General features: G+C 35.6%; 3 protein-coding genes across 4 annotated transcripts; 1 reads left to right on the top strand and 2 right to left on the bottom strand.

Annotated features, from left to right (window-relative positions):
- Positions 1-538: 538 nt before the first annotated feature.
- Positions 539-2,908, top strand: LOC110871710 (probable serine/threonine-protein kinase PBL28). The gene is made up of 7 exons (XM_035976295.1): positions 539-780; positions 871-966; positions 1,035-1,231; positions 1,650-1,848; positions 1,921-2,189; positions 2,278-2,400; positions 2,479-2,908. The coding sequence occupies exons 2-7, from the start codon at positions 897-899 to the stop codon at positions 2,713-2,715; spliced, it is 1,095 nt and encodes a 364-aa protein (XP_035832188.1). The 5' UTR covers positions 539-780; positions 871-896; the 3' UTR covers positions 2,716-2,908.
- LOC110871711 lies at positions 2,835-4,467 on the bottom strand. Its single transcript, XM_022120427.2, has 2 exons — positions 3,750-4,467; positions 2,835-3,457 (listed from the first exon to the last, which is right to left on the bottom strand). The coding sequence occupies exons 1-2, from the start codon at positions 4,385-4,387 to the stop codon at positions 3,145-3,147; spliced, it is 951 nt and encodes a 316-aa protein (XP_021976119.1). The 5' UTR covers positions 4,388-4,467; the 3' UTR covers positions 2,835-3,144.
- A 1,780-nt stretch (positions 4,468-6,247) lies between these two features.
- LOC110871712 (3-hydroxyisobutyryl-CoA hydrolase-like protein 5) lies at positions 6,248-9,415 on the bottom strand. Of its 2 annotated transcripts, none has more exons than XM_022120429.2 (16): positions 9,306-9,415; positions 9,193-9,231; positions 9,007-9,090; positions 8,856-8,924; positions 8,705-8,768; positions 8,556-8,629; positions 8,388-8,471; positions 8,219-8,303; positions 7,760-7,845; positions 7,550-7,671; positions 7,407-7,467; positions 7,231-7,329; positions 7,014-7,115; positions 6,867-6,908; positions 6,670-6,776; positions 6,248-6,595 (listed from the first exon to the last, which is right to left on the bottom strand). In XM_022120429.2, exons 2-16 carry the CDS (start codon positions 9,205-9,207, stop codon positions 6,553-6,555), a joined length of 1,137 nt encoding a protein of 378 aa, XP_021976121.1. In that variant the 5' UTR covers positions 9,208-9,231; positions 9,306-9,415; the 3' UTR covers positions 6,248-6,552. The 2 variants fall into 2 exon arrangements, with proteins under 2 accessions (XP_021976121.1, XP_021976122.1); XM_022120430.2 differs by having other exon boundaries at positions 9,193-9,237; positions 9,306-9,401.
- Positions 9,416-13,786: the final 4,371 nt, after the last annotated feature.

The raw sequence follows: 13,786 nt of genomic DNA, 5'->3' as shown, positions 1-13,786 counted from the left end.
TTTACCCATCAAAACAAATCCCTAATTGTCATATTAGCAAAAGGACAAAATGTGCAATTAGAATAACATCCACATTTTCCTTGTATTACTATTGAGTTTTTAAATTTCAGCTTTTAATCTTTGTTGGAATTAATAAAGTAAACATAACATCACAAAATATGATACTTTTTAACCAAAGGGGCATCAGTGTTGTAGCATTCGGTCACTTTCTTTAGGGGAGGTATTCGGTGACTTTCTTTAGAAGAGCTAGCCAGGGATCACCAATGTTATCTGCGATCGCAAGCGTGAGTGACTTTTTGTCTATGTGTATTTCATTTTGTAGTCACTTCATTTAAATCTGCTGGCCCATATTTAGTGGAACACGTCATGTCACATCAGATACTTAATATTAACAAAAATTGTAAACTAATCGATCAAAAAAATGGAACTAATCGAAGATTAAGGAGAAGAAAATGAATAAAGAAACCTCAGAAAAAGACTTGGCAACCACAACGCTCTTCATAAAATTCAAAAATGTTTTCTTGATGAAAGAATGGTAGGATAGGAAAAAAAAAAAGCCCAATCACTTGTACACCATGCAATGAAAGTTGTACATAGAAGTGGATGGGCAATTTTTTAAGTTGGTAATATGAGTTGAGGTTGGAGGGAAATATCGGTTCCTCTTTCATTTTCAAAGATCAACAACCTTACTTCCATTATTTGTTAGATGATTAATATCAATATATTTCCTTCCCTGTTCATTTCTTTATCTTCTACTTCAAGTGATAAATCCCAAGAAGGGTATTGTTGAACTACACTTGCTTTATACATACTCTCAATAACATCTACTCTTCTACTCATATTCTGTTTATGTAATTTTCTTTAACATAGATGTGTTTTGCTGAATAAACATCATCATGCCGTTTGGGTTAGTTTCGGCTTGGAATAAGCGAAGGAGAAGCAAATCGGATGATCATCTTGATCCATGTAAGTTTCTACAAGTTCCCACCCAATATTTATGAAATTTTAACGGTGGGTGATTGATGAATTTGCAGGGGTTTATAGACCTGTGGAGTACTGGAAGCTTGAACATGATCAAAATATTCAAAACCCGCCTCCAAAAAGAAGACATGAATCGTCGGTTTTTACACTAAAGGAAATGGAGGAGGCAACTTGTTCATTCAGCGAAGAAAACCTGCTTGGAAAAGGAGGATTTGGCAAAGTTTACAAGGGAAAGCTGGCCTCTGGTGAGGTAAGTTTTCAAAAACTTATAATCTTGCTTGTAATTTATTAGAGAAAACCCGATAAATTGACGCTTGATAAAGACGTGATTGTATCAAATCAGGAAAAAATAAACAAATTTGTTGTGAAAAGTAGGATCAAGATAGTGGAGCCTCCTTAAGTAAACCAGATAAACTGACAAATATGATATTGATAAAGACGGTATTCGATCAAATTAGAAAAAAGTAACAGACTTTGAATGAAAATTTTGAATCTTATTGGAAGGTTGTTCTAATCAAGAAAATGAAGTTTCTAAAAATTAAAAAAAAAATCACTGGATGAATTGACAAAGGATCATCTTGATAAAGATGGGATCAGATCAATTTTTTTAACAAAAAAGAAGAGATTTTAAATGAAAAGTAAGAATCTTGATTTTGTTTTATTGGAAGGTTGTGGCAATCAAGAAAATGGAGCTACCACCATTTAGAGCAGCAGATGGGGAGCGGGAATTTCGGGTTGAAGTTGATATATTGAGCAGATTGGATCATCCAAATCTTGTTTCTTTGATAGGGTATTGTGCAGACGGAAAGCACAGGTTTCTGGTCTATGAATACATGCAAAAAGGAAATCTACAAGATCATTTAAATGGTATTAGATAGATATATTTATCTGAATATTTATGTCGGTGTGCATATTGTAATTTGAAGAAAGTGATTACAGGAATTGGGGAAAAGAAGATGGATTGGGCTGTGAGGCTTAAAGTGGCGATTGGGGTAGCAAGAGGACTTGCTTATTTGCATTCAAGTTCTGCAGTTGGAATTCCTGTTGTACATAGAGATTTCAAATCAACTAATATTCTTCTAAGTGATGACTATGAAGCAAAGGTATCAGATTTTGGTTTGGCTAAGTTAATGCCAGAGGGTCAAGAAACTCATGTAACAGCAAGGGTGCTCGGCACATTTGGCTATTTTGACCCAGAATATACATCAGTAAGCAGTAACTTCGTTTATTCTGTGATTAACAAGATTATCATCTTCAAATAATTACAACGTTTTAATCAAAATGTTTTAATAACAGACAGGAAAACTCACTTTACAGAGTGATGTTTATGCATTTGGGGTTGTTTTGCTTGAACTTTTGACTGGGCGTAGAGCCGTGGACCTCAACCAAGGACCCAATGATCAAAATCTTGTACTTCAGGTACGGCTCTATCACTATTCAGGACCTTATAAACAGTCTCTAGGTCATATCAGCAAGGGTATTTTTGGAAACTTGCAGGTTAGACATTTATTGAATGACAAAAAGAGGTTGAGAAAGGTCATTGATCCAGAAATGAATCGGAGCTCATACACAATCGAGTCAGTGTTGATGTATGCAAACTTAGCATCAAGATGTGTGCGCGTTGATAGTAATGAAAGGCCATCAATGGAAGAATGTGTGAAAGAACTCCAAATCATCATTTATACAAACTCTAAAGGATTGGGCATGGCAATGCATGCGTTTAGAATGTTATGAGAACTTTATAGACTCTTTTATGTTTCGAAAATAATTATTTTTCATTTCTGTAAACAAGCATAGCATAATCTCACTAAAGATTTGATGTTCCTCTATGGAACTTGAAGACCCCACAAATCTTCAAAGAGAAAAGAACGACAATATTTGATATTTTTTCCTTTTTTAAGAAACATCATGTACTTTTCATATGTTAGTATGCATTGTAGGCGTATTTTCTTCTGTGTAACAAATATACATTCAGAAACAAAACTAAAAAAACTATGATACACTAGCGCTTTAGACATCATACCTCATGCCTATGACCCAAGGATGGTTCATGGTTGGAAGTGCCATCATATGATCGAGCATTGACTTTTAATAAAAGTCAACTCTGATAGATGACTTCAAACCAGAATGAACAGAACTTCAAGAATCTCTTCAGCAACACTTTTAGGCATCAGTTGGTGCAAGATTTTTGTCATCATCGTACAATGAATTTGTCTTGTCATCGTCGTACGATGAATTTGTCTCTGAAATGATATTTGTTGCCGGAGGAAGTTGTTTACACATTAAATGTTTACGTCTTTGTAATGTTAAAAGGATCAAGATGCTATCAGTCTTGAAGACAGAGTATCCTGCTTTTGAATACATGTTAAATGGAGCTGAATCAATCATTCGACAGTGCAAGTAAACCTCTCTAACTGAAGTCATTTGAGAAATAAGTTCTTCACTTGCCTTCAAAAGTTGCCAACCAATGCCCTGCCTGAATAGGAATCACTTATTAGTCAATGCTTAGGTTTAAAGTTATGTGCTCATTTACTATTATTGAATGTCTAACCTAGCGCTTATCCCCCCAAAATTAGTAAGAATTTTTTTTTCAATCTTTGTGATGCTCCTTAAGTTCTTATATGGTTTGTAGTTCACATCAAGATTGATGATTAGTAAGTGTTGAAAAAACATTATCAACTTAAAGTCCAATGATCCTCCATTAAAATTATAATACCAAATGCAGCACAACTAAAAGATATCAAAACACACAAGAGAAGAAATGTTACCTTCTTAGGGACTTGTTAACTGTCATATTACAAATATAAGGTGCATCCTTTGGAGGGGTGGGAGTAGGAGGTGAACCATTAGCCCCCAACTTATTAAAACTTACTTCCACAGTCCCTGCTAATTGAATATCTTCCCCTTGATCATCAGTATCTTCTCTTCTATGAAAGGCAATCAAAGTGGCAGCATGAGGCATAAGAGTTCTCCTCTCAATCAAGTACTGTTTGACCAGAAAAGCCAAGAGCTTGACATAAGCTTTAGGCAGCATCATAGACTCTGCAAAAGATTCAGCCAGTAACTCAACTGTCATGTCCATTTCTTGCTCTTGCATCACACGGATTAACAGCATTGACCCAGATGGTAATTTGTGGAAAAGTTTGAAACTTTGGAGGAATTGGAGCTTTTGGAGATCTGGGTATGAGAGGAATTTGCCTGAGGGAAGTGGGTTTTCTTGGAGAGTTGAAGAAGATGAGGAGGAAGAGGACGAGGGGGAGGAGCAAGTGAGGGTGAGATTGAAACGAGGTGTGGATTTGGGGAAGAAGTTGGAGTTTATGAAGTGGGTTTTGGGAAAGGGTGGTTGGTGGCGGAGAAGGCGGTGGAGGTCGACGGAGGAAGAGAGAGAGAAGGGTGTTGCGGCCATGGAAGTGGGATAGGAGAGAGAGGAGTGTGGTGTGGAGATTGGTTGACGCTTCTTTTGTGGATATTCATATAGGGTGTTTGGTATTGATTGTTAAAGGAACTTTCCAATTTCCATGTATATTTAACTTTGTACGTATTATTTAAACTTATTTATTTTTATCATAAATAAACAAGTAAAAAAATTACTATAGATTATGTGTAGTTCATTAACTAAAAAGTTTTTTATATTACTTTTCTTTATATAAGGTTGCTTTGGGAATCATAAAAACTCTTGAATCAAAGATGAGAAGGTTTCTTTTAACGGGTTTTAGTGATATTAATAAAATGAATTTGGTGACTTAGGATTGAGTTACTTGGCCCAAGAATAAGGGGGTTTGGGTATTAATAGGCTTAAAGATGTAAACGACGCTCTCCTTTATAAATGGGGTCGGAGGTACAAGGTCGAAAAACAAAATTTATGGAGAAAAGTGGTGGAAGCGTGTCATGGTAAAGTTAATATAAGAAGTATTCTTCCGCTAAGTGGTAACAATGCTGGTTGTTGGATGGTAAAGTTAATATAAGAAGTTTTCTTCCGCTAAGTGGTAACAATGCTGGTTGTTGGATTGATATTGTGAAAGTTATATCCAAAATAAAACTTAACGGGAAGGGTTTAAACAGGATGATTTTGGGTAAAGTTGGAAACGGTAATGGTATTCGGTTTTGGTTAGACACCTGGGTGGGCGATTCTCCTTTCTTGGAAAGATGGCCACATTTGTTTGTTTTGGAAAGATTTAAATTTTGCAGGGTTGCGGAAAGACTTAATTCAGTTCATAGAACTGAAGGCTACTCTTGGAATTGGGTTAGACAACCCGAGACGGACATCGAGCTTAAGAAATGGCAGGAATGCCAAGAAGTTATCAACAGGATGAGACTGTCCAACGACATGGATTCTTGGTACTGGAACGTTGAAAATCAGGAGGGGTTCTCGGTGTTATTGGTGAAAAAGGCGCTCATAATGGATAGGGGAAATAGCCTTCTCCCCAACTTTGAATGGTGCAAATGGATTCCTCTGAAATGTAACATAATGGCTTGGAGAGGCAATCTAGACAGGCTAGCTACAAGAGTTAATCTGAAAAGAAGAAATGTTGATATTTCATCGGTGATGTGCCCGTTTTGCGACGAGTACGAGGAATCGACGGATCACCTTTTCACAGCATGTCCAATAGCTACCCGGGTTTGGGCGGCTGTCAGTACTTGGTGCAATATTCCTCCAATCTTCGCCTTCGCTTTCAAAGATCTTTTGGATATACATAATTCCTGCCTTTTGGGGAAGAAAGCTAAAAAGCTTATGCTTGGTTTGGTTATAACTTTGGTGGGGTGTATATGGAAAGGTAGAAACGAGATGGTATTCAAGAATATCAGAAGAAGCCCTCAAGAGATTGTTGCGGAGATAAAATCAAGGGGTTATGGTTGGGTTAAAAACAGATCTTCATGTAAATTTATTAGTTGGAAGGAGTGGTGTAAATATCCGATGTAAATGTTGTAATTGTTTTGCCCTTTGCCCGTTTGGGTCGAAGGTGTTTGTTTTTGTGTTTGGCCTTTTGCCCGTTTAGGTCGGAGGTTGTTTTTAATGAAGTTTAATTTTCAAAAAAAAAACTAAAAAGTTTTTACAAAATTTTAAAGGTTAACTAAAAAAAGAGAATGTAGTGATTGGTTCCCATATCTCTTCGCTCACGCTTGTTTGGCTTCGCGGAGGTGCTTGATCACTACAACTTAAATGGATGGCCTTCTTCGATGATATACCAGAAGTAGTGAACATGTGCTTAGAATTTAGAAACTTACCTATGGTGTATGACCATGGATAGGCCAACTTCATGGGTTATGAACAAAAGCACACATGTATTTATTGATTTATTCTCAAGTACATACATAGTCATGCAAGATTCTGTAATACAAGAGATGAAGAAGTAAACGTACATAGCTAAGTGAAGTAAAGTACATGATCATGTAATTCCAATTTCGCTCATATATAATGTTACCTATGCGCCTGAGAAGCAGCAGAGCTCTTACAAATATATGACTAAATACATCTTTTATTCAGTTTGAACTATTTAAGAACAACATAACACACAACCTTTTAATAACACAGCGCAGCATTAACTTCCATCACATCCACCATGAATTATCTTATTTTCCAGCATACACTGAATCCTCATACTTTCCAGTCCACCTGTAAACCACCAATTTGCATTAAAAACTTTTATGATTAATATATAGCAATATAATAAACATGTAGAAACTAACCTCTGTTCTTCATTTTCGGGAATATTGAGCTCCAAAGCCTCTTCAAATGGTTCAAAAACAAGATCCAGCTTCTTGCTATCCACTTCACCAAGGGTCAGAGGATCCCACTGTTGTAATTTCAAACAACCTAATGAGCATTACTATGTAATAACAACTACTAATGTTTTCCAGAATCCAACTTGGATCAAAAAGATTACCTTTGGAGAGTTATCTTTGTCTATGGTAAGAGCACGAATACCCTATTTGTTGCCAAAATCAAAAAAAAAAATCAGTTGTGTCAAAAAACCAACAACTTTACTATAGTATATTATTCTGCTAGTTATCTATGCCCCTCTGAATAATACCTCAAAAACATCACCGGATATTATGGCTCGGAGTAAATTTATTGTTAGTCTAAATTCTTTCTTCAGGCACTCTGATAACGTTTGCTTCCTCCCATCACGAATCTGTCAAGTTAAAAAAAAAAAAAAAAAAACCTTCAAAACATTCTTAAAGTAGGAATTTAAAGTCTTCTGATATTTTAGACTCATGCTCCTTATTTATTGTAAAGAAGAAAATTACCGATTTAAGTGTTATCTTTAAACCGGTTGGAGACGATCTTTTTAAGCCTTTAAGCACGGGCACAATCCATTCATTTCCTTCCTTTCTTGACTCAGCTTCCTGTGAAAGTTACAGATACATTTATACATTGTACAAAAAGATTCAATTTGCCAGAAAAAAAAAAGAAGGGAACTTACAAATGATTCTAGAATTTCTTCCACAGAATCCTTTGAAAAACACTCGTCAATTACTTCCCGTCTGAAATCAAATGAAAAGAGCATCAATTTCATGTAAATTTCCAAAAGTAAAAACTTTAATTTTTTTATTTCAGATTCATTACTTGTGTAATACACTTTCTTGACTAATCTGAACATCTGAAGAGAATTCTTCAATAGCAGCTTTCACTGCACTCTCATCGCCAGAGTTCAAGCTCACCAAACGGTTTTCTAGTTCCAACAATTTCTGAAAATAAAATTAACAAATTTTGTAATTAGTTAATTACCAAAATATCTTTAAAACAATCTGCTTTGATTCTAAAGTTCAAACTCACATCTAAAGGAACCAAATGGGTCGCTAAACCGGCTGCAACTAGCTCCGCACCACTTAACCGGGCCCCGGTTAAGCCAAAGTATTCACCTACAAAAAAACCACCAAAAGCCGGTATCTTTTTTTTCATTTCAACATTTCCCTTTGTTTCTTTTATATAAAATTGCTTTTTTTTTCTATTCGGTTGTAGAAAACTAAAAAGTTTGTCAGCAACACTATAAAGGGGGCGTTTGGATTGCTTGTAAAAACTATTTATCTGCTTATTCAAGTGCGTACTAAGCATCTGGAATAAGCGCTTTCAAGCCGCATATTCAAAACGGTTTATTTCGGTCATGGAATTAAGCAGTCCCGAACATGAAACACTCAGTAACTGACAAAACAGTTTATTATTGTATTCAAACACAATATGCAAATACGTAGCGTTAATAAGCAAAGCAATCCCAAAGACAAGTTGAATATGTACCCAAACGGCCTGGAAGACGAGAAAGAATGTATGAGAAGCTACAATCTGTGTGAAACCCGATACTTGCTTCTGGCATGGCGAAAACCTAAAATTAAAAAAAAAAGGTAAAAACAAAAGATTTATTTTGATATAAAGAAACCGGAAGTGAAACATAAATACTAAAACTTACGGTTTTTTCTGTTACGACTGAGAACTTCATAGGAACCATAAGTGTTGCGCCTCCACCCATTGCAATCCCATGAACAAGAGCAACCTAGCAAAAAAAAAAAAGAAGAATTGAAACTCACATAACAGAAAAGAAAAGGATCATACTTTGAAATGCGGTTTTGAAAAACACCTGTGGTTTCTTGTAGGTATGGATGTGATAGCAGAGCCAATAATATCTATATACCACTTGAAGACAATAATCCTCTGAGACATGCAAAACAAGTTGTAATGACTATAAACATTAAGGGGTAATATAGTGACTAAGAATTATGAGATTACTTGAATTCCTGCCATCATAGAACACTTTTAAATCCCCACCGGCAGAGAATGCACGGCCGGCTCCCTAAACGAAACAAAAGTGTCATCAGTTATACTAGTACTAACTAATGGTTTTAATCTGATTAATAATTAATGAGGAGGATTAAGTAACCTTAATAATGACTAGCTTTGCCTCTTCATCTTTTTCCCAGTTTTCCAGGTTCTGTGCTAACAGATAAACCTAACAATGCAAATGCAAATGCAAAAGAGATGATTAAAAACAAGACAGAGAGAGGTGGTTATGGTTTTGGTTTTGAAATTACCACTTTGGGAGAAATGACATTTAGTTTTCTTGGTTGGTTCAAGGTGATCAATCTCACATGACCTTTTTCTTCAGTAAGAACAACCTAAAAGACGAGAGTTCAATTGCCCAATCACACACATACATGCAGTAGAAAGAAAACCCTAAAATCAAATGATGCATAGAGATCGATCATAAGATTACTTACCTCTTCTTCTGCCATTTGATTTGAACCAACTAACAGGTGCTGAAACTTAGACAGATATTATTATTAGTAAAGAAACAATTCGTAAGCAAAAGATGGAATCTTGAACTACTTACTTGAGTGTTGGGTGGGGATCAAAGACTTCTTGTTTGAGACTGACTGCACATGGAATAAATAAAATGTTTTCTTTTTCTTAAAATATGAATCCATATGTTGGTAGGTATGAAATAAATGTTTTCTTTTTTTCTTTTTTTATTTTCACCGGAAATTAGATGGAGATAGTGGTTGGTTGCTAGGTTGAGACGTTGGTGGAACGTGGTAGGTCAGACTTTTGTTTTTCTTTGAAAAGAGAACAAAATTATAAATAAAAAAAAAACCCTCAACTAATTTTTTTAGAACACACGTTGTGTGGAGGTTTTGAAAAAAACCATCTGCTAATTTTTTTTAGATCACACGGTGTGTAGAGGTTTTGAAAAAAAACCCTCTGCTAATTTTTTTTAAACCACACGGTGTGTGGAGGTTTTGAAAAAAAACCATCTGCTAATTTTTTTTAGACCACACGGTGTGTGGAGGTTTTGAAAAAAAACCCTCTGCTAACTTTTTTAGACCACACGGGGTGTGGAGGTTTTGAAAAATGACATTATGCGAATTTTTTTTTACGAAATGTATAACGAAAAACTTGCGAAAGATAAAAACTATGGCACGTGTCGAACAATGTCTCTCTTCCACGCTCCTTCCCACACCCCTCTTTTTTTCCATCACGCTACTTTTCTGACGCATGTTTATATGTCGTCCAGTTTCGCATAACGTGCGTGTGAGGTTCAACGTATTTTCGTCAATTTTTTCCGTTTGACAGGCGCATCGTAACGCGTCTATTTCGCCGTTTGACGGATTCGTCGCAACGCGCATGTTCTAAATCGACTTATTTATTCTTTTCTACGTTTTACGTTTCATTCTAATTTATTCGCATTAACACACCACAACGGGCGTGCATGGTTCAACGATTTTATGTCTGCTTTTGGTCCATTATTATTTTTTCCATTTTTATTTATTTTAGTTTTACGAATTTTTCCGATGTTGGTAGTCGCTAGTAGTGATGTGGCCCTGGTGCTACTTGACACGATTACATGCATATTTTTATGTGCCTATTTCGATTGCTCTATTTTTACGTAAATGTTTCTAGAAATGAGTCAGATCAAATATTTACGTGCATATTTTTAGGTGTGTTTTGCTATTCGAGTTGGTCTACGTTTCAACGTAAACTATTTTGGAAAACGACTCAGGTCAAATACAATTTGTTTTCGTGCTTTTTATGTATGTTTCGTGAATTTTGTTTCGAACCAAGTGGAGTCATATTTTACTTTTCCCTTTTTTGAAAGTGTCTAATTAATCCCTTTTGATTACATGTGTCGGTTTTCCATTATACTCGCTAATGTTTCCATATATGAGTCGGGTCACATATAATACGTTATGATGGTACGGTATAAACTCGATTACTTTACGTTTTGATCCAATTGTAATGCTTATATAAGTCACACTGACACAATCAGATACGTCGAAATATGCGTTTTCATATGATTAACGCATAACATAACATTTAGACTAATCTATTCTATATTTGCGGTGTGCGCGGTTCGCAATGCGCGCGGGTGTTATTGCTAGTTAATATTAATTGAATAAAAAAACATAAATTTTAAAAACCACATAAAATTTAGTTATAAAAACTTAAAAATATAAAAATTACATAACCGAATTTTTTTTTACATAAACTTCAATCATCCTATTCGTCAAGTCGTCTCGTGGAAGGCTCCATATGTGTTCAACCAAATCCGTTCGAAGGTTGTGATGTGTTGTATCATGTTTAATTTCAATCGACTTCGCTTCTTTTTCTTGATCACTTAATTCTACGGTGCTTGGTACACTCGTCTCCTTGTAATACTCGCAAATTGTACGTCCCTCATCCTCCAAAATCATGTTATGCAAAATAACGCACACGTACATTACATTTCGAATTCTTGGTTTTTCCATAAATTACACGACACCTTCAAAATATGTCATCTTGACTGCAAAACACAAATGCTCGATCAACTTATTTTCGTGCCGCCATTTGAGCCCCATTAAACTTATGTCTCTTTTCGTCTAACGTTGTTCTCCGTGTAAATGATTTTAAAAAAAGGGCCCCGTCCAGGTAAATACCGTCCATGAGATAATAACCGTATTTGTACTCTGCACCGTTAACATGAAAAGAACCTTTTGGTCCAACACCGTTTATATGCTTGTTGAAAATGAGTGATTGGTTAAGAATATTTAAATCGTTACTTTCGGCAGGCATACCAAAGAATGCATGCCAAATCCAAAGATCTTGAGATGCAACCGCTTCAAGCATCAAAGCTGGTTTTTTATGAAATCCACTACTGTGTTGCCCGGCTTACGACGTTGGACAATTTTCCCACTCTCATTTCATACAATCTAAACTACCGATCATCCCAGGGAAACCATGTCGCTCTTCATGAGCCTCCAAAAGTTATTGTATGTCACCAAATGTCGGTCTTCTCAAATACTTTTTAAATATAATTAAATGACACACTCACAAAAATAATGGAGACTTTCCCTCGCCACTCATCCCGACATTTTTATATATTCATCCATAATGTCGGAAGCTATCCCATAAGCCAATTGTCTAAACGCGATCGTGACTTTTTGCAATGTGCCAAATCCTAGACGACCATGCCCATCCTTTCTTTGTCGAAAAAAAATCATATTTACTTGAATAAATCGTCTGATATTCTAAGAAATAATTCACGGCTCATACGAAATCGACGCCTAAAAGTACTATCATCATAAGTAAGGTTTGGAGAAAAACATGGTTGTAAAAGTCTCGCCTAGGCTTCGAGTACTCGCTACAAGGTAGGCTGTCGAGGCCCAAGTACTGTTCGCCTGGGCCAATTACTCCCAGAGTAATCTCCGCCTAGGCGGAGTACTCTTGAGTACTCTCAAATCCGACTAGGGAGCGCCTAACGATTTTTGCAACCATGGTGAAAAATAATCACTTACCAATAACTCATGTGCGGTGACTCAGTCACGTACTATGTATTTTCTCCTCTTGGGTTCAGAGTAGCAGCCTTCGTCTTCCATTACAGTTTGAACCGCCTTTTGAACCGTTGAAATTATGAGTGTTGGTCTCTCGTCATCTGACGAGAATAAACTTAAATCGTGAAGCCCAGACGACGACGAAGAAGATGAAGGTGAATAATTTGAGCCTTCCATTTTTTAAAAAAATTGTAAAAATGGGAGAGAATAGATAGTTGGGAAGAGATAAATGGATGATTGAGTGTGTTGCTTTTAAAAAATGGCGTGAAATATGTTAGTATATATAGAGTTTTTAAAAAAAAAAGTTTTTTTAAAGGTTGAAGCAACCAATAACCAAGTTCCACGTTGACTCGTGTTAGCCCTCCACACCGGTGGAATATCCCTCGCCCAAACAACAACAATGTACATAACGTGAGGGACGGTGTGGGAAGGTGAGCATTGACTGGCAGTGACGTCGAGGAACGATACCCACAGCGTGTAGTCTTAACATGGAAAATAAAATTTTATTCATGGATAGGATAGTGGTTTCATCTTCAATCATCTTCGAAAAAAAGTTCACTATAAATCCAGTTCATGGATAGGATGGTGGTTTCATCTTCACTATAAATTCGGTGGATAATCCTAAAGTATGAGACGTGAATAAAAGTACGTGCACAATATTGGTTATTTTTTTATAACTCTATACCTACAAAGATTTGAACATACCACTTTCATATGTAGCAAACATCTTATCATTAGACCATTGGACCACTGAGTCATAAATATAATATTGGTTACTTTTATTGTTTTCAATAATGATAAAGGGATTTCTGAATATTATAAAGGTAATTAAAATAATCTTATACACATACTAAATCTTAACGTATATATTCTATGTAATCATAATCACTACATTTAATACAAGAACAAAAACGATACATTAATTTTCAAATGAATGTGTCTGAAACACGAGTTTTTTTCAAAGTTTGTGTTTGTGGAAAATTTATTTATCAAAATGAGTGTTTTTGAAAACTTAGTTTTTCTCGCTTCTAATTTTATTGGATAAAAAGTGGTTATTTAAAAATATGTTATCAAACAAGAGTTGAAGAAAAAGTATGATAGTAAAATTTAAAAATGGACCATGATATTTTTTAAAAAGTTTTTTTAATTGGGATTCAAATGATTTGTTGATGAATAACGAGATTTCATGGAGGTTGGATTCATAGTTGATTAATTAATTAATTAATTAAATTCAGGGGCGTTTTGAACATTTACATTGAAAATGTTCAGCGTATGGTCCACGGCAACTTTTCGACCCCTTAGGGGCGAGGTTTTGTTTTTAGTAGATTAGGGTTTTCTATTCAGAAAGGGATGGCGGCGTAATTTGTTGCGCGTCTACCTGCTATCCTTATGTAATTTGCCCTGATGATTGGAATTAAAATAACAGATTATTTCTTTAAAAAAAATTAAAAACTGACGTTTGATCGGTGGTAGTTAGGCTTAGGGACTCATATCAAAGGAAAACGAG

The sequence above is a fragment of the Helianthus annuus genome, chromosome 8 (assembly GCF_002127325.2).
Source record: "Helianthus annuus cultivar XRQ/B chromosome 8, HanXRQr2.0-SUNRISE, whole genome shotgun sequence".
Lineage (NCBI taxonomy): Eukaryota > Viridiplantae > Streptophyta > Magnoliopsida > Asterales > Asteraceae > Helianthus > Helianthus annuus.
This window is presented reverse-complemented; position numbering and strand designations above follow the sequence as displayed.

Bases quoted from the DNA above. Each gene is read 5' to 3' on its own strand.
- LOC110871710 (XM_035976295.1), top strand. From the start codon at position 897: ATGCCGTTTGGGTTAGTTTCGGCTTGGAATAAGCGAAGGAGAAGCAAA. The intron at 1,849-1,920 runs GTATTAGATAGA...AAGTGATTACAG, and splicing joins TCTACAAGATCATTTAAATG to GAATTGGGGAAAAGAAGATG. The intron at 2,401-2,478 runs GTACGGCTCTAT...GGAAACTTGCAG, and splicing joins ATCAAAATCTTGTACTTCAG to GTTAGACATTTATTGAATGA.
- LOC110871711 (XM_022120427.2), bottom strand. From the start codon at position 4,387: ATGGCCGCAACACCCTTCTCTCTCTCTTCCTCCGTCGACCTCCACCGC. The intron at 3,458-3,749 runs GTAACATTTCTT...ATTCCTATTCAG, and splicing joins GTTAACAAGTCCCTAAGAAG to GCAGGGCATTGGTTGGCAAC.
- LOC110871712 (XM_022120429.2), bottom strand. The intron at 8,472-8,555 runs GTGTTTTTCAAA...TTTTTTTGCTAG, and splicing joins ATACCTACAAGAAACCACAG to GTTGCTCTTGTTCATGGGAT. The intron at 6,777-6,866 runs GTAATCTTTTTG...AAATTACAACAG, and splicing joins ACAAAGATAACTCTCCAAAG to TGGGATCCTCTGACCCTTGG.